This window comes from Macaca nemestrina, chromosome 12 (assembly GCF_043159975.1).
Source record: "Macaca nemestrina isolate mMacNem1 chromosome 12, mMacNem.hap1, whole genome shotgun sequence".
In the NCBI taxonomy this organism is placed as follows: domain Eukaryota; kingdom Metazoa; phylum Chordata; class Mammalia; order Primates; family Cercopithecidae; genus Macaca; species Macaca nemestrina.
The window spans coordinates 57041824-57061866 of record NC_092136.1 but is presented as its reverse complement, the minus strand read 5'-3'; the positions used below and the strand labels follow the sequence as shown (position 1 = coordinate 57061866).

General features: G+C 46.2%; 1 protein-coding gene and 1 long non-coding RNA gene across 16 annotated transcripts in view; one reads left to right on the top strand and one right to left on the bottom strand.

The window, feature by feature from the left end:
* The window catches only part of DENND2B (DENN domain containing 2B), a 177910-nt gene that overhangs the window by 70632 nt on the left and 87235 nt on the right, over positions 1-20043 (bottom strand). Inside the window, exon 1 of one of the 11 annotated variants that reach the window (XM_011753118.3) lies at positions 12216-14055. The exons of 9 other annotated variants lie outside the window; for them this stretch is intronic. In XM_011753118.3, coding sequence (XP_011751420.2) covers positions 12216-12250 — 35 coding nt within the window. In that variant the 5' untranslated portion in view covers positions 12251-14055. Of the gene's footprint in view, positions 1-10180; positions 12165-12215; positions 14056-20043 lie in introns of those variants that run through there. One more of the 11 variants, XM_011753129.3, reaches the window with a different exon arrangement.
* The window catches only part of LOC139357513 (uncharacterized), a 44294-nt gene continuing 27254 nt past the window's right edge, over positions 3004-20043 (top strand). For 3 of the 5 annotated variants that reach the window (XR_011610850.1, XR_011610851.1, XR_011610847.1), the window contains exons 1-3: positions 3004-3143; positions 3556-3778; positions 4783-4894. This is a non-coding gene — a long non-coding RNA (uncharacterized lncRNA). Of the gene's footprint in view, positions 3144-3555; positions 3779-4764; positions 4895-9011; positions 9312-20043 lie in introns of those variants that run through there. The other 2 variants (XR_011610849.1, XR_011610848.1) reach the window with 2 other exon arrangements.

The window sequence follows — 20043 nt, the reverse complement described above, 5'->3', positions numbered from 1 at the left end:
GGAACTGCAGATCTTAGATCATTAGGGCTCAATTTGCTTTTGGAGGAAAGCCCTTTTTTCCTCAAATTTGGAAGTAGGAGAAGAAAGCATACCTATATAGCCAGGCTTTGCTTGTTCTATGCATGCATTTAGCTTGTGTAATCTTAGTTACAACTACATGAAATAGATGCCATTATCTCTATTTTATGGATGAAGAAGCTGAGGCTGAAAGGTTAAGTAATTTGCCTAGCGTTTTATAAGTAGCAGAACCCAGAGTCTGGAAAGGTTGGCATGAGGCTCTAGAAGTGATACCAGAGCACATTAGTCCTTTGGTCTCTGTCACATCTTGTGGCAGGAAGCCACCCTCCATCCCAAGTACACCCCTGCAGCCCCTCTCTATCTGGATAAAGAATTAGAAAAGAGGCCGGGCATGGTGGCTCACACCGGTAATCCCAGCACTTTGGGAGGTCAGGAGTTCGAGACCAGCCTGACCAACATGGTGAAGCCCCATCTCTACTAAAACTACAAAAATTAGCTGGGCATGGTGTTGGGCACCTGTAATCCCAGCTACTCGGGAGGTTGAGGCAGGAGAATTGCTTGAATGTGGGAGGCAGAGGTTGCAGTAAGCTGAGATCGCACCATTGTACTCCAGCCTGAGTGACAAAGTGAGACTCTGTCTCAAAAAATAAAATATAAAAAAAAAATATTAGAAAAGGATATTAGCAGAAGGTCCAATGCCTGGCCCCTGAATTCTGGTTGTCAAAAATCCCATTTTTCTTTAAGCCGTCTAGTTCAGAGGGCTCTGAGTCAACAACAAATAAGCGTAAGAGATGCCTATCATCATTCTTCCCCATCTAGAGAAAGGGATTCACACACACAGACCCTGGTCAAACAAAGACCTTCCCCCTAACAATGCAGTCTGCTAGAGCTGAGACTGCAGAGAAAGACAGTCTGTCCATCCACCTGCCCAACTCCTTTAAGGGCCATGATGACCACAGAACTTGCCTCTTCTTCCTCCTTTAAACAGAGCAAGTGCTGCTTGGCAGTTTCAGGTCTGTGCTTCACAGACTGTGTGCTGAGGTGCCCCAGAGCACCATGATGAACTCACAGGGATGCTGCTAAATATTTTAAATTTTTGAGGGAAACAGAGCAACACTCAACATTTGTTGAACACCCCATGAGTTCACAGCTTCAACAACAGACTGCATTACATTCTTTTTGATGACGTCATTTCTTTCTGAGGCTGGGTTTTCAGCAGTTGCTGTGATAAAAAGCCAGTACCGGCCGGGCGCGGTGGCTCAAGCCTGTAGTCCCAGCACTTTGGGAGGCCAAGAGGGGCGGATCACGAGGTCAGGAGATTGAGACCATCCCAGCTAACACGGTGAAACCCCGTCTCTACTAAAAAGTACAAAAAACTAGCCGGGCGAGGTGGCGGGCGCCTGTAGTCCCAGCTACTTGGGAGGCTGAGGCAGGAGAATGGCGTGAACCCGGGAGGCGGAGCTTGCAGAGAGCTGAGATCCGGCCACTGCATTCCAGCCTGGGCGACAGAGCGAGACTCCGTCTCAAAAAAAAAAAAAAAAAAAAAAAAAAAGCCAGTACCATGTGAAAAGCCATGTGGAACAGGAAATAAGGATGGCACTAATCAATCTGATTCCAAGGTCTGATATGCTACGCAGTACCTAGTACATTCCATTAGTAAGTAATTGTGGTTATTTAAGAATGGAATATAAATATTTTTCCTTTCAATTTCTGTATATCATTTTTTTTCAGATGGCTACTCAGATGTTAGGATATAAATACTTAATTGTTTAAACCTACTTAAGGCCAGGCATGGTGGCTCACTGCTGTAATCCCAGTACTTTGGGAGGCCAAGGCGGGTAGATTACCTGAGGTCAGGAGTTTGAGACCAGCCTGGCCAACATGATGAAACCCTATCTTTACTAAAAATACAAAAAATTAGCCAGGAGTGGTGGTGCTTACCTGTAGTCCCAGCTACTAGGGAGGCTGAGGCAGGAGGATCACTTGAACCCGGGAGGCGGAGGTTGCAGAGAGCCAACTGCACTCCAGCCTGGGTGACAGAGTGAGACTTCATACAAAAACAAACAAATAAACAAACAAACGAACCTACTTAAAAAAGAAAACTTAGGTATTTCTTTTGGGCTATGGACACTGTAAAAAAAAAAATTACTGAAACACTAAGGCCCATGAACTAAGAAAGTCTGGGAGTCTCTGCAGCAGGTGTTTTTAAGTCTCTGTTCATGGAGCCAAGAGGAGTTCCCAGGGCAGGCCCAACCCAGCCCCAGAAGTGGGCAGGAGTCAACATTCAGGCCTGTGGCAGCACACTCAGGCTTCCCAGAGTGGCTGGTAGAACACCCCCTCTGCCTGCACAGCAGTGCCTGCACACCAGTTATCCCTCAGCCCAGGCGCCTGCACAACCGCATCAGCCTCACCCTAGGCTCCCAGGCTCCCCTCTGAACTCCCTCCCTGAAAAGCTCTACTCAGCTCCAACTTCATGAATAAAACCCAAAGCCAGCCTAGAAGCCTGCTGGCCAGCAGGGGCCTTCCACGCACACTCAGACTTGGGCAATGTCCATAAGCCAAATCATTAATCCAAAGAGACAGGGAGCGATGGGAACCAAAGAGAGTGCTTCCACTGACAGACCATCCACTGGAGGGTCAACTCAGGCTTTCTGGGTGAAGACCTGTATGAAAATATCTTCTTTTTTCCCATGGGGTTTCTTGCCAGCTATACTCCTTCCCTCCATTCTTCCTTGAAGTCATAATCCTGTGTTGGTGACATCACAGTTGTTGACACAATAGCCAACTGTTGTGATGTCACAGGACTCAACTTTTGTCATTTTAGGTGGGGGTGCTGGGGTGGAGAATGTGACAGAGGACAAGAATACAGTTATAGAACTGCAATTCGTTTTTTCATGCTAATTTCCCTGGTAACGAAGGGCAGTGACTCAGAAAAGGAAAGGCAGCCTCTGGCAGCAAGGCTGTGTGTAGATTTGTCTATACCAAGGGAAGGATGGTGGGGAGGCAGGGAAGAGACAAAAGAAAAGAATTTCAAATTCCAGGATTGGCCAAATATGAAGATACTCTCAGTCTGGCCAAGTCCAGGCAGGACCTTCTCTTTCCCTCACCTATCGCCTGAGCCCAGAGTAAGGAGAGGCTCCAGGCTGGAACACTCCCTGGAAATGAATGTGTGGGAGGTGGTATTCTGTTGTGGACTCCAAACTGGCTGAGGGGCAGACTGTCAGTTTGGACTGCATGCTAAGGACAGTGGGCAGAATGGAGAGGGCACTCAGAAATGAAGCATGTCGCAGGAGAAATGGCGGAAGGAACCGAGGTTTACCTGGAGAAGAGAAGGCTGTGAGGGGGAGGCTGATCGCTGGCTTGGGAATCCGGAAAGGCTCTCGTGTGAAAAAGGGATTAGATGTGTTTTCTAGGGTCCCCCAAAGAGACCTCAGAAAATGAGAGACCCAGAGAGGCCAAAATGAGGAAGAAGTTTTAATTCTTAAATTCCATCTGGAGACTACAAATTCTTTTTAATTCCTTATTTCTCAATTACAGAATATGTTCCAGAGGACAAGGACTATGTTGTTCATCACAGTATTCCAGAACTTAAAAGGAACTGGCACATAATATTCGTCAAAAAAATGAACAAACGGGGCAATGACAATGGTCTTGTGAAGCTGCTGCTATTTACAGGGACTCACTCATTCCGCAAGTATTTTTTGCATCCCCTACCACACTCCACTCAGTTGCTGGGAATACCACAGTAAAGGCAGATAAGGTTAGTCCATTCCCTTGCCTTTGAGATGGGCATGGGTGGCACCTAAGGTCGCTTTCAATACTGAGATTCCTACATTCTTAGAGTTGACTAAAAAGTTTAAAACTGGGAGGAAAGAGTACCCCAAGGGCCACAGATTAACCCTTCCTTCTACTATCACCACTAGAGATCTGGTAACGAAGGGCGGTGACTCAGAAAAGGAATGGCAAGCCACTGGCAGCAAGGGTGTGTGTAGACTCATCTACACCAAGGGGAGTTGGGAGGACAGGGAGGGACAAAAGAAAGAGATTTAGATCGAGCTGTTGCTTCTTTCTGAGCTGGGAGAGGCCTCTCGGTGAGAAAGCACTGCCAGACCAGACCAGAGCAACCAGGCTGGGCACTTATTCAAGTACCCCTCCCTACCCGGAGACAAAGTGGGCTCCCTCAATCCAGCAATAAAATCTGTATGGCCCAGTTAGGTAATATACGGTATTATATATGACCTCACTTCCCTCAAGGATCTTTTATTTATTTATTTATTTATTTATTTATTTATTTATTTATCATTGAGAGACTAGGTCTTGCTCTGTCTCCCAGGCTGGAGTGCAGTGACACAATAATAGCTCACTGCAGCCTCAAACTTGGGCTCAAGTGATCCTCTTGCCTCAGCCTCCAGAGTAGCTGGGACTACAGATGCGTGCCACCACAGCCAGCTAAGTCTTTTAATTTTCTGTAGAGATAGGGGTTTTGCTATTTTGCCCAGGCTGGTCTCAAACTCCTGGCCTTAAATGACCCTCCTGCCTCCCAAAATGCTGGCATTACAGGTGTGAGCAACCGTGCCTGGCCAAATGTGCTATTTTCTAATGTGGTTTGTAAACTGGTCAGGAAACAATTCCCAAACAGGAATCAAATCTACCATCAGGTGAGCAGACTCTTTTAACTGTGTAACTGCAGGTATGACTAGCAGGCTAGGCTATGGTCACAGCTTATACTTCCCCCTTTTCCCAAAGTCCTCAATCTCCCTGCAGGAAGCTTGGGGAATGTGCCTCCTGCCCTCTTCTGGACCTGCCAGCATGCTCACCAAGCACACTAAAGCCACCCACGTCACAGCTGACTCATGCCATTGCTCTCTGTAATGAGGTATGACATGTTTCTAAGCTCTTGTATATTTTCATATTTGTAGCCTACAATTAGGCATTTTTGAGGGATGTAGCTGACTAGGGGTTCTGTTCAGTGACCTATAATTATACACTCAGGCATCATGGTCAATCCAGGCAACCCTCAGGCCTGCAGGCACTGTGAGCTGCAACCTCATGGAGGAAGCCACTTGGCTCGAAGAAGCTCCAGAGAATACTGTAGAAATGTGGCTTAGAAGGGCCACACTGCCCCTCCTTGCAGCTCTTGGAGGCACTCCCCCTATGTCCCCTTTATCCCCCTTATCACTCACTGCCTAGCTCAGCAATGGCTGCCAAGCCCAAGTGCTGACACATTTGTGTATCTAGTGCCAGCAGAGGACCACTTTGAGGGACACAGTCTCCGTTGCCAAGGTAACAGCAATGTAAAGCAACCTCTTTTTTTTTTTTTTTTTTTTTTTTGAGACAGAGTCTCATTTTGTCACCCAGGCTGGAGTGCAGTGGCACAATCTCAGCTCCCCACAACCTCCGCTTCCCAGGTTCAAGTGATTCTTGTGCCTCAGCCTCCTGAGTAGCTGGGATTACAGGCAAATACCACCACTCCCGTCCAATTTTTGTATTTTTAGTAGTGACAAGGCTGGTCTCGAACTCTTGACCTCAAGTAATCCACCCGCCTCGGTCTCCCAAAGTGCTGAGATTACAGGTGTGAACCACCACACCCGGTGGTTCTAAAAACTCCCATAAGTGTCTCATCTTAGAAAAAAGGGGTCACACACCCCCTGCTCATGGGACCCTGCAGTCAGCGGCTGTGCCTCTGCTCTGAGCCAGGCTTTCTGCCACCTGCTGCAGTGGCCCCACACTGATCCTAATCCTCCCCCATGCAAATGCCTACCGCCCAGCTTTACCACTATTTCCCTAGCTGGGGAAGAAGGGCTGGTTCAGCACAAAAAATCTGTCCCTTATGACATTTCACATATACATTTGGCTCCAATAAAACTCATATATTGGGCCAAGTGCGGTAGCTCATGACTGTAGTCTCAGCACTGTGGGAGGCCGAGGCAGGCAGATCACCTGAACCCAGGAGTTCAAGACCAGCCTGGGTAACATAGTGAGGCTCCATCTCCACAAAACATAAAAAAGAAAGAAAAGGGCAAAAAAAGACTTCTTTATTTTTTTAACAGTGGCTCAAATCCTGGCATTTAATCAAAGAGATTGCCAGTAGCCCACCTTGTGTAGCTGTGAAGTGCAAATGTGGCCCATGCTCAGAGCAGCATCTGCATTAAGTACGAGCCCAGTATCTAAACTACAATTACTTTGCAAGTTTCCCTTCTTCCTCAATGCAAAGTACTTTAGAGTACACTTTTCAAAAACACTTTCTACCAATAAGCCCAAGAAGATTAAATGCAAAAGGTATCTTCTCCGTTTCACAAAAGAGGAGGCTGGGGCTCAGTAGGGCTAAGCGTCTTGCCCTCAGTTCACTCAATTAGTAAGAGTAGAACCAGGTCCAGAATTGCTCTGCAATCTTCATAAATCAACAATTAGTAGTCATTACTTCACAGAGACATTGTAAGGATAAATGAATTAACATATGTAAAGTGCCTGGTATACTGTCTGGCTCATAGTTAGGACTATGTTATCATTACTAACAGTATAATCACCACCACCCAGAATCCTCAATTCCAAAGCTACAGCTCTTTTCCTTCTATCCTGCTGTCGTTTTGCAAAGACTGCTCAGAAAGTAGTTTCATCTCACCTTGAGTAAGTCCAGACCTAATCCCTATAGTCAGTCTATGGAACCCAGAACTCACTGGGCTTTCTTTTTTTTTTTTTTTCTAATTTACTTTAAAAATCTTTTTATAAGCAGGGTCTTACTCTGTCACCCAGGCTGGAGTGCAGGGGCATCATTATAGCTACTGCAGCCCTGAACTCCTGGCTAAAATGATCCTCCTGCCTCAGCCTTCCCAAGTAGATGGGATGACAGGTGTGCACCACTGCACAGACTATCTTGCCACTCCACGAACGACTCCACACTTGTGTGCACAGGGAAGTACATACCCCACCTTTTCTGCCAGTCTGACACTCATCTCCTAGCCTCTCTGATGGCACTTATGCCATGTTAGACACCTTTCCGTAGTTTGCCCTGCCTGCAGTACATGACCTTCACTTAGATCCAACTCTTCATTCATTTAGTTTCTTTCTTCAACAATCATTTCACAAGCACCTACCCTTTACTAAGCCCCGTACTAGAGGCTTTTCCTTGAAAACTTATCAAATGAAATGTGCAGGAGCAGCGGGATGCATGAGGAATGGTGACAGCACGAAGGTGCCAGAAAGTAACCGTCAGCAGGCAGCACAAAAGATTTCTGAGGAGGCAAAGCTAAAATGGGTTTTAGAGCAACTAGAGTGCTCTCAGCAGACAAGGGGAGAAAAGGACATTCATTCCATGCTATGGGGAACAGTGTGTACACAGGGATACAAAGCAGAATCATATAGAGTATGGGGTATACAATCTCACACTACAAGCATGCAGGGGCTGTGAGTGTGTGTGTGCGCACGTGTGTGCACATGTGTGTTACTGTGAGATAAGGAATATATATACACACATATTCCATATATATAATAATGAATATATATCTATATATAAGGAATACACACACACACACACACACACACACACACATATACACAGAGAGAGAGAGAGAGAGAGAGAGAGAGACAGCACCTTCTTCCCAGTTCCGGGCACAGCTTCAAAAACCCTTGGCATTTCCCAAGGGATGGGGGTGAGAGAAGCCTACTTTGTGATTTATAACAAGTCCCTCTACTACACCTGAATTTATGCTAATGAAGTGGGGATTTATTTCTTACGGTTCCAGAGGCTGGGAAGTCTTAAGATTGATGACTGACTCTGGCAGGCCTTCTTGCTGCATCATCCCATAGCAGAAAGGCAGAAGGGCACAACAGCACACACAAAAGAGAGAGAGGGCAGGAGGGGGCCGGACTTGTTTTTATCAGAAATGAACTCTAGCAATGACAGCATTAATCCATTCATGATTAATTGGGCCCTCATGGCCCAACCACTCTGAAGGGTCCTACCTCTTAATACCATCACAATGGCAATCAGATTTCAACATGAGTTTTGGAGGGGACATTCAAAACATGGCATGCTGACATAGTGAAACCTCCATAAATACCTGAAATTTCTGAATTCAGAGAGCTCCCAGGTTGGTGAACACATCAAGGTGCTGGGAGGGTGGTGCACCCTGAGAGGGAATGGAAGCTCTAAACATATACACACACACATACACCCCCTCCCAAAACTTTGCCCTATGCATCTCTTCCATTTGGCTGTTCCTGGGTTGTATCCTTAATAATAAACTAATAGAAACATAATACTAATAGTAGGGTTAATAGTAAGTCAACTGTTTTTCTGAGTTCTATGAGCCGTTCTAGCAAATTACCAAACCTGAGGAGGGGGTTGTGGGAACCAATCCCTCCAACTTTATAGTGAATTGGTCAAAAGTATGGGTGGCCCAGGCTTGTGATTAGCATCTGAAGTGGGAACAGTCTTGTCCCTACTTACTCTGTGGAGATTATGCTAGCTCCAGGTAGTGTCAAAATTGAATTAAATTGTAAGAAACCCCAGTTGGTGCCCAGCAAGTTTGGCAAGTTGGCCAATGCAAGAGAAAAAACCCCACACATTTGGTGTCAGGAGTGTTGTGAGTAGCAATGTATCATACTAATAGTAGAGTGAGTGTGACAGTGTGGGTGTGTGCACGAGACAGAAGGAAACTGAGAGAGAGGGAGAGAAATTAGATTAGATTAGATATGGGATGGTGCAAAATGAGGCTAGAAAGGCAGGGATAGGCCTTGAGTGCCATGACCAGGAGACACCTGGGCGGCTCCAGCGTTCCAGCAACCTTACACACTGAAGCCTCAAGGGCATCTCCCTCCAAACCGCCTGGGGGTGGGAGGCAGCTGGGACAACAAACATCAAGCCTGCCTTTCCAGGGGTGAGTGGCAATCCCGACTCCTTGGGTATGCTTACGGCACACCAATTTTCAATGCAAAATCCTTTAACAACTGTTTTCTCTCTCTTTCTGTCTTTCCTTCCCCTCCTTCTAAAGAAAAGCTGTTTATCCCTCTTCTCATTTCTGCCCCGCTCTGAGCCCTGAGTTTTAGTGCCAGTGCTTTTACACAAATCCAGCTTTACATCTTCAGTGAAATATAATTTCATAGGAATGTAACTCTGGAATGATCTCATTGAAAAAGCACATCCAGCAAAGGCCATGAACAGACTTTAGGCCAGCCCATTCACACCCAGAGCCAAGAAGATTGCAGACCCCTTTCCCTTAAATGGAGAATGTGCCTGGGACCCAAAGCAAAGCACACCAGCTACCTAAGGATATTCTCCTGCCTACAGCCAGCCAGCCTGCCTGCCTGCTTGCAGACCACGGCCAGGGCCCACAGCAGCGACCACCATGAGCCACTCTGGCACCATACAAGGACAGACTCAAGAGGGCATCCAAGCAAACAGGCCTCGCCGCAGAGACGTTGCCTCTGGCCCTCGGGAGGGCTCTGGCTCCATGCCATCAAACATTAACTGAAAATATTAACACTCCCCTGTCATAGCCCCATCGGAGACAGAAGAGTATCCAGAACTCCAGCTGCTAAAGATCCTCCCCACACCTACCTGCCTTCCTAACTCTCTGAAACCCAATTACCATCTGACCCTATTGAGAGAGAGTCAGAAAGTGGGGCATTTGACTCTGAAACTAGATGTCAAAGCCAGGCCCAGCCCAGTCCAGCAGAGCTGAGGCAGAGCAGAACTGGGGAAGAAATAATACAGTCTGATGGACGCTCAAATAATCCTGCTGAAAAAAAATCACCAAGTTGGAATCTCTGGAAAAAAAGTCCTCGTTCCAAATCTGTTCCCCACCCCCAATGAATTCTCATAAAATGAACCAGAAAAGGAGAAAAAAAAAAAAAACTTAATGGCTTGCAGGATCTATGGGAACTCTCTGTACTATCTTTGCAACTGTTCTGTAAATCTGAAACTATTCTAAAATGTAACATTTATGAAAAATAATGGCTTATCATGGTTTCCTCTGTAAGAAACAATGGGAAAAGCTTGATATTTGGGTATGAAACTCGGCCTCTACCAGCTATGAAGCTTTGGATGCATTGCCTACCCTTTCTAAGCTTCAGTTTCCTCATCTGTAAAATGGAGACAACAGTTCCAACCATGAAGTGCTATTGTGCAGATTAAGTAAGATAGAGCATGCAAAGGACTTACCACTGCTAAAAGTGCTTTCTTGTCTGGGCAGCAGCAGTTTCTTCGCTCAGTCAGCCTTCACGATGGGTTCTTGACAACTGCAGCTGGGGACCCTACCTCTACCCTTCAGCCCTACCTGTCTTTATGACTAGCAGCCTGTTCCAGAAACAGCAGGACACTTTAATCCCAAAGCACAGTAATCACCTGAAGGGCTGAAGGCTGCCTGACAGCAAGTTCTGACTAGTGAAAGCACATCTTTGTTGACAGAAACATGTTCTCCTTCCTGCTTTCCTTAGAATTCAATGTCACTGCCATTAGCTGAATGACTTTCCTAAGGGTTACAGGGATCCATCAGAAGGAATGCCAGAAGCTGACAGAGTTGGGCTTCTGACAGAGAGGAAATCTCAAAATTGTCACAGAAGATTCTTCCCCTTCAGTAGCACCACTACCATCCACCATCTCATCACCACCACCCCAACTCCTGGCTGTGCCCTGCTCCCCATCCTGGCCCCACATGAAGCTGGGCTGATAAACTACAAATCCACAAGTCAAGGGGCACAGCAAGTTCCCCAAAACCAAGACATATGTCTCAAGGCTGGGCAGGAAGTTGCCCCCAGGCCCTGAAGCCTGACCCCAGAGCCTCAGCCACCTTGCCTCTTTTCTACATGATGGTGTTACTTGCTTCTCTGGAGAGACTGAGCTGAGTGGGCAGTCTAGGAACCCCCTCTAGGTCTTTTTTTTTTTTTCATTTTTTTTTTAATTTTCACCTTTTTTTGAGACAGAGTCTCGTTCTGTTGCCTAGGCTGCAATGCAATGGCGCGATCTTGGCTCACTGCAACTTCCACCTCCCAGGTTCATGCGACTCTCCTGCCTCAGCCTCCTGAGTAGCCGGGATTACAGGGGCCCACCAACATGCCTGGCTAATTTTTGTATTTTCAACAGAGACGGGGTTTCACCATGTTGGCCAGGGTGGTTTCGAACTCCTGACCTCAAGTGATCTGCCCGCCTTGACCTCCCAAAGTACTGGGATTACAGACATAAGCCACTGTACCTGGCCCCCATCTGGGTCTTATAAGTGGATGGACTAGAGACCAAGGAAAGGAATCAGGTGAAGAAAGGTATAGCTGTGATACCGTGTTATCTCCTTGAAAATCACTGACAAGAATGTCAGATACTTAAAAAAAAAAAAAAAACTCTCCCAAGACAAAGGAGAAGTCCAATCTCACCCTGAAAATTTACTGTCCAAATAAGGGAGCAGTCAGTGCTAGAACAGTCAGGCTGTTCCAATTCTGAAAAGCCCTGGGAGAGAGGCAGTTCCCGGGCTTCAGATTCCACTGACAGGTTGTAACCCCTCGAAGCCACTAATGGGCACATTCTAGTGGCTAATTCCTCTGACCTTCCAGATGGCTGGGTTCGGGACACGCCCCAGCCGAGGCCCAAGGACATCGGTTCCTGGCACGGAGTATGCAAAATCTCAGCAGCTCCAACCAGACGAGATAACAGTCCCATGCTCAAGGACGAGCTGCCAGAAGCAGGATCCAGGAGGAAGACGTCCTTGGAGCCATTTCTTCTTTAACCAAATAAGAGCCAAATATAGCCAAATATGAAGAAACAATGTCGTCTTCTTTGAAATGTTTCTCCAGTTTATCACCTCATACCTAGTTTACTGCAATGGTCTCTGGTTATACAGAGAGCACTTTATCCAGTGCCAGCCCATAGGAGGCACTATATAAATGTTAAACGGTATTACTGAATTACAAGCTCCCCTTTATTCTTCTACCTCCAGTCCTCTCTGCTCATAAGCGACAGACTAAGCATCCTGGAATGTCAGTATCATCATATCATTCTTCTGGGCTCCTTAACTGCCAATCACACCAGACTCAGGTTCCCTTAATTGGTTCCAACCAATCTCACTTTCCAATTCTTTCTTCCCTCTTCAGCCAGCCCTGGCCCTACCTTCAGCCAGCCCTGGCCCTACCACCCTCCCCAGACCTGCCCACACAGAGATACACAGACGTGCACATGCACGCATGCACACACACACACACACCCCTACCTCTCTCCAGGCAGGATACCTTCTGTTCCAAACATGTCCACATGTCCATTTCTGCCCCATGTTTCTCGGCTCAAATCACTGGCAGCCTGGAGTGCTCTCCTTCCTCTCTGCTTATCCAATTCCTAGTATGTTCCCAGATCCAGGCCAAGGTCCCCTGAAGCTCAGGCTGAGAAGCCATTCAATCCTCAAACAATGACCAAGCACCTGCCTTGTGCAAGACACTAGCCCAGTCACTGAGGACACAGGAAGGAAAACAACACAGTTCTACAGGCTCCTGACTGGTGGGAGGGGCTTCAACATGAACTGCCCTGCTCAGCTGAACCATGCAGGCGCAGAGTCAACCACCAGACATCACAGGCAGCCTGCTGTGGCACTTGCAGAGGTAAGGTGAGGGAAGCGCATGAAACCCAGCTAGATGGGGTCTTCTTACCTCTCAAGACTCCAGTCTTTCAAAGAAGCCACCAGGGCCTAGTGGCTTAGAATATATTCTATTCTAAGAACCTTCATTCTCTGTGACCACCTTGGACTGCCCCATCTTGCTTTAGAATTTTATCAGCTAGGCTGGGTCCAGCCTCACTCAATAACAGCCATAGTCAACTACCTCTCCTTAGGGCCAGGCACAAAACTCACATCCCTGCTCTAAGCCAGGGAACAGAGAGACAATATCTCCTTAGGGGTTCCTAGACCTAATGCCACTTGACTACAGAGATGATGGGGGTCACATGGGAGCCAACCCTTAGGCCTCTCCAGGGAAAAAGGGTAATCTGCAATTCTCAGACCATAGAAGTAACTCCACCTTTCCCTCTCTTATTTAAGAAAGCTTATGAGAGAGTGGATGGGCTTGCTACTACTATAGGTATAATCTTGCATACCATCTAAATTATAAGAATAGGTAACCCATTTAAGTTTACTTTGGTCCTTTAACTCCTGTAGTAACAAATGCCATGTGATACCTGCCTCACATGTGATACATGCCTCTAATCCTAAACTGCTAGTGAGTTACAGTGCCTGGAGAGAAGCAGCTGCTGTGAGCTTCCAGTGTGCCGCCAACCCCCAGGCACCCCACCTTGGATAGCCAAGAGGGCTACCTGAGTAAAAACAAGATCCTAAGACAGATTTGTAAGCTCAACCCAGAGGGTAATCCTAATTCATTTCCCCCTGCTCAGGGGAGACAAATGCTGCTATATCAATGACTGGGGAAAAGGCCCACATAGTTTTCATGTCTCACCCTCAGACTGGAGTGGCGTCTCACTGTTTCCAGAAGATTGGAACTATTACTGACATGGTATTCATACGGATCAAGGGTACTTCCTGTTGGACATTCCTTAGGCCTATCACGCATGGTCCAAGAAACCAGTAAGATGGAAAAGAGAGACCAGCTAAGCTACTCCAAACGCCCACACCATCAGATGATCATCCCAAGTGTCAGAGAATCTGTGAATCAAGTGCTCAAAGCTACGCACGTTGGGAGTGCTCTAAAATTCCCATCAATACAGTTATTATTTTTCCCAGAACCAGGAGAGGCTCTCTTGATGTAATCTTAGATACCAGGGAATATAATGTTCAATCCAGGGGAAAAAAAGAGAGAACACCTAACCCATCCCTACTTCTAATTCCAGCAGTAGAGACTCACAGTCTTCCTCATCATCCATCCTCCCTGTAATCTACCTGAAACTCAAGTCTCTGAATAAGCTTATCTCACATGTGACTTAGCTGTTGCTTTTTATAGCATGAACTATTCAGCCTCCTACTAAGACCATCTTTTCCAGAGAGGCTGAACGGGTCTCAGTCTCTACTAAAGAAGCTCACATCCTGCCGGGCGCGGTGGCTCAAGCCTGTAATCCCAGCACTTTGGGAGGCCGAGACGGGCGGATCACGAGGTCAGGAGATCGAGACCATCCTGGCTAACACAATGAAACCCCGTCTCCACTAAAAATACAAAAAAATTAGCCGGGCGTGGTGGTGGCGCCTGTAGTCCCAGCTACTCGGAAGGCTGAGGCAGGAGAATGGCGGGAACCCGGGAGGCGGAGCTTGCAGTGAGCCGAGATCGCGCCACTGCACTCCAGCCTGGGCGACAGAGCGAGACTCCGCCTCAAAAAAAAAAAAAAAAAGAAAAAAAAAAAAGAAAAAAAAAAGAAGCTCACATCCTTCAGGAGCTTACCCCAAACAACAGTCACATATTTAGGCATGCTGGCTTGTACAGGTCAGGTCAGCCAGAAAGGCCACAACAGCTGCTGACCAGTACACCACATGGGAGCACTAACGGGGATCAATGAGTCAAGCCTTAAACAAAGGGCAGAATACAAGGAAAGAAGTTGCCATTGGCCCTTGGATCACCAGCAACTAGCTCGGAAGAGTCTGCCTGATGAGGACTGCATCCAGCCATAATGAGCACCTAGTCTTTGAAGCCTGTGGCATCCACACCGTATCACTTCCTATTGACTGTCTTCAGAGGGGCCTCCCACACAACCACCCCTTACACTACACCCATCTCCAAGGCTGGAGAGAACACCTAGGGCACATTATCTTGAGAGGCTTAGCTACACATTTTCAGTCTCCATCCACATTCACCCTCCCCCCTGCCCCTGACAGCTCAAATATTCAGTCTCCACATATGTGTCTATGTGCCTGTGTGTCTGTGTTTTATTTATACTCCCCATGTCTGTTGTTAGCAACAGAAACAAAGTACTTTAAGGCAGAAAAGGCAAGTCTGCCAATTGGCTTGCTGCTCCCCGCCTGTTTCCAGCTCCGGGAAGGGCTGGTAAATGATCCTTCCAGCTCCAATCTACCATGTGTGCCTACAGCTCCCATGTACCCGGGGGCCGGGAGGCATGGTGCCAGTTTACCCCATATTAGTCACTGCTGCATGCGGTGCCGGCCATCACCTCTCTCTCTTCTTCACTGGAGGGCACACCCTGAACACCTGATTCTCTCACCTGCCTAAATGCTGATTTCTGTTGAAAGGCAGAGCTTCAGAAGCCAGAATTCAAGAAACCCATGGTAAAGATGAAAGGGAAGTGCCGCCCCAGACTCAGATTCTGGAGAACTAGCCCAGACTAAGTTTTACTTTCACATCCTTCCATTTCCACTTCAGTTTTTCTGCTACTGATAATCTTCCAAGTTCCAATAGCAGGCTCCCTAATAACATTGACAGTAATTATTGATCATCACTTTGTTTCAGCTGAGAGAACAAAACATGAGATGTGATTCTTGCATGTGAGGAGCTCACAGACAAATGTAGGGTGATGAGACACAACAGCAAAAAATGCAAGTGTGGGACACAAACTAGAAAGACAGGACAATGGGGTGGTGGAGGGCACAGAGTAGCTCTGGACAGGGCTTCTGTAGGAGAGGAAATGTGAGCCAGGCTCTAAAGGACAAACAGTAGTTAAGACAGAATGAGACACAAGACTGTTTGAGATGAAGAGTTAGACTATGACTCAAGGTCCCAAGGCAGAGAGAGCGGCAAATATCACACCCATAGTGTTTTTCGCACATTCAACTGAGGCTCAGCCCTAGTAGGTATGGAGGAAGGAAAGTGGCGTGACTTGGTAAAAATAAAACCCTCCCCTCTGGGTTACCATGCTCTCCAGTTCCTTTGCACCTACCTCTGCCAAGAGCATGTTCAGGGTTCCCTTCTTCTTCCCTTTTTTTTTTTTTTTTTTTTTTTTTGAGATGGAGTTTCATTCTTGTTGCCCAGGCTGCAGTACAATGGTGCAATCTCGGCTCACTGCAACCTCTACCTCCCGGGTTCAAGTGATTTTCCTGCCTCAGCCTCCTGAGTAGCTGGGATTACAGGCATGCACCACCACACCCGGCTAATATTTTGCATTTTCAGTAGAGACGGGGTTTCTCCATGTTAGTCAGGCTGGTCTCGAACTCTTGACCTCAGGTGATCCGCCTGCCTCAGCCTCCCAAAGCGCTGGGATTACAGGCGTGAGCCACCGTGCCCAGCCAGGGTTTCCTTTTTCTGTGCTACTCCAAAATCCTCTCCCCTGCACGGCATGGAATGCAGCCAGCCTAACTCCCTAAACCCAAAAACATCCCATTGAAATTCCTGGTACTCAAGGCTCCTGCTCCCACAGTAGGACAAGCTTCAGGCTCCCCCAGGTGCAATGTGGGCCAGGAGCTTGAACTATTCCTCTGTTGGCCTGGGTCAAGCTGTGAGTCTGATTCTTTTCTCGCTAGAAAAGGAGAAGGGGGCACTATGAAATTCTAAGTATGGTTCCTGGAAGCCATCTTTCCTCCTTCCATTCATACTTACAGTCATGAATTCAATCAGCTAATACACACCGAACACCAACCATGCATAAGCCAATATGCTTAGCACTGTTTGGGACACTAAATGCATCAGATATGGGTCCATCCTCAAGAAGCTTCCACTCTGTAGGGTGAATACAATAGACATATGAAGCTCATAAATACTAGGAAGACTATTTTAAGTACCATTAGAAAGATGAAATTAAGTGCCACTAGAGAGATGCCATTAGAGAGATACAATGTTGAAGCTTAGGTAGAAGGAGATTACTTCCAAATAAAGGATCAAGAACCCTTTACAGAGAGGGTGGCCCTTGTGCTAGGCCTAGAAGATCAAATGGCAAAAGAATACAGCGGTATTCCCAGACAGATGGAACTACATGCACAAGGACTTGGAGGCAGGAAAGCAGAAGACGTATGAAGGACAACAAAGTGTTTGTCAGTCTGATGGGAGTTTAATTCAAAGTAGACCAGGGAGAAAGAGAGTTGGAAAGACAGAGGCATGTCGGCTCTAAGAGGCCTTTGAGAGCCAAATTAGAGATCTTAGTTTTTCTCTGGGGAATCACAGAAGTTTTCTGAGAAAAGAATGATGGGGGGCCGGGCATGGTGGCTCAAGCCTGTAATCCCAGCACTTTGGGAGGCCAAGACGGGCGGATCACGAGGTCAGGAGATCGAGACCATCCTGGCTAACACAGTGAAACCCCGTCTCTACTAAAAAATACAAAAAACTAGCCGGGCGAGGTGGCGGGCGCCTGTAGTCCCAGCTATAGGGAGGCTGAGGCAGGAGAATGGCGCAAACCCGGGAGGCGGAGCTTGCAGTGAGCTGAGATCCGGCCACTGCACTCCAGCCTGGGCGACAGCGCGAGACTCCCTCTCAAAAAAAAAAAAAGAAAAGAAAAGAATGATGGGTCAGAGATTATGCTTCTGAAAGATGAAGCAAGACTCAGAGGTCTAGGGGCTATGGCAGAAAAATCTGTTCAAGTGGTCCACGAGGGCTGATGATCACAGGAGGGACAAGGGAGAGAGAGAACTGAGGTAAGTAGCAAGTGCAGGATGAGAATTCCCACCTTTGAGGTTCAGGCTGAACAGAAAAATCAGTAGGCAGTGGCCAGGGTGGCTAAGAGGCTACACAGGCAGAGAAAAGCTGGAGAGCCAGCTCTTGGAGGGGACAGTGAAGGAGTGGGAGGTGGAAACAGACAGGAGACTGGGGAAGGGAAGGGAACCTCCAAGTTCAGGATCCTAAAAGTGAAACTGCTCCAAGTGATAAAGCCAAAGGTACCCGAAGAGGAATGAAGACAAAGTCCTTAGAGTTGGAAGGACAGAGGGACTGTGAGGCCAGAGCATTGAGGGATTTTCAGTATGAATCCTCAAATCCTAATTTTGCCAAAAAGAGGACATATGAAGAAGGTTGTTAACAGTTAGCTTGAAGTCAATAGGCAGGTAAGGGCACCAAGAGTGAGCAGAGGAGGGACTAACTTCTCATGGGAAAGGCTGCCAGACAGGGCTTGGAAGCAACGTCAGGAGTTCAGAGCGAGAGTTGGGAGGAGGTGAGGTGGCTTCACTGGAGAGGGTCACAAGGAAAGTAAGATCTTCAGGGAAAAGCCAGTTTTTGGCTATACCAAAGAGGTAGGAATGTTCTAGGAAAAGGCACCAAAGAAGGGGCAATACCACTTTTTGTCTAGCACACTGGGCAAGATGATAAAACTATTCTCAGAGTCAGGCAGGGTGTAGCAAGCTGGGCACTCTCATACACTGTTGGGTGTTCTGTAAATCAGTACAATTTTTATGGAAAACATTTAGGAATACACACACACACATATCCTCACAAGGATAACCCATACAAAGTTAAAAGATAAGCCACAGACAGGATGAAAATAATTACAAAGCACATAACTGACAAGGGATTAAAAATCAGAATATATTAAGAACTCCTAAAGGAAAAAGACAAAAACCCAACTGAAAAATAAGTAAATGATATAAACAAAGAATTCAAAGAAAATAAAATATTGCTCAATCTCTTTGATAAACTGGGAAAATGAAAATTCTAGAAAATACTGAGAAGCATGGTATCTCCAAGTGTTAGCAAAAATAAGGGGAAATGAACACTTATATACATTGGTGGTAAACACATACAACTACTAATAGAGCGTAATCTGGAATTAGAAAAATTACAAAAATTAGAAAGACTTGAACCATTTCTCACTGCCATGTAATGGTGCATTGTACACCAGTTAAACTGAATGATTTTATATGTGAAAACTTTTTTAAAATGACCTTGAATGAAAAAAAATCAACCTCCAAAAGGCTGCCTGCAAGAATAGTACCATGTGTATTAAATTTTAAAACATAATACTATACATTATTTATGGACACATGTATGTAAAAGGATAAGATATGCACAGTAACGAGGCTTTTATCAGTATCAGGAGGAGGAAAGGACTGCAGAAAGCTTTAGTCACATTTGTCCAATATTTTTTCCTGAGCCTCCAAGCATGAGTACATATTTGTCAAATTTTTAAAAAATTTAAGTAACAGATCTGAAGCCAATATGGTACAGTGCTAATATTTGTGAAATTTCGATGATGGGTACATAGATTTTTGTTATATTAACCTTTTACTTTTCCATATACTTTTCCAAGTTTTAAAAGATATTGTTGACCAGGTGCAGTGGCTCATGCCTGTAATTCCAGCACTTAGGGAGGCCGAAGCAGGCAGAACATGAGGTCAGGAGATCGAGATCATCCTGGCTAACACAGTGAAACCCCTTCTCTACTAAAAATACAAAAAAATTAGCCAGGCATGGTGGCGGGCGCCTGTAGTCCCAGCTACTCGGGAGGCTGAGGCAGGAGAACGGCATGAACACGGGAGGTGGAGCTTGCAGTGAGCCGAGATCACGCCACTGCACTCCAGCCTGGGCAACAGTGCGAGACTCTGTCTCAAAAAAAAACAAAAACAACAACAACAACAAAAAAGATGTTAAGTAATTTAAGTATATTACATACCTTTTGAACCAGTGATTCCATTTTTAGAAACTTCTAGAAATAACTATCCTGAAGTTATACAAGTAGGCACAGTTACACAGATATGTAGATATTTTCCACCACATACCTTCTTTTTTTAAAAAAAAAAAGAGATGGGGTCTTGCTCTATTGCCCAGATTGGAGTGCAGTGGCACAATCACAGCTCAACGTAGCCTCCAACTCCTGGGTTCAAGTGATCCTCCCACCTCAGCCTCCTGAAAAGCTGGGACTACAGGCATGTAGCACCAAAGCAGCTAATTTTTTACTTTTTTCTCGAAATACCATCTCACTATGTTGCCCAGGCTGGTCTCAAACTCCTAGCCTCAAGCAATCCTCCTGCTTTGACCCACATAGCTTTTAATAACAGAAACAATCCAAAAGTCCATTGTCTGGTTAACTAAATAACAATTCATCCATACAATATCATTCTATGCAGCATTAAACATTATAGAGTAGCTCTATATGTACTGTCTGTGGAATACATCCAAGTAATATTAGTCAGAAAAGTAGGTTACAAAATATAAGTGCAAAATGATGGCACTTTGGGGGAA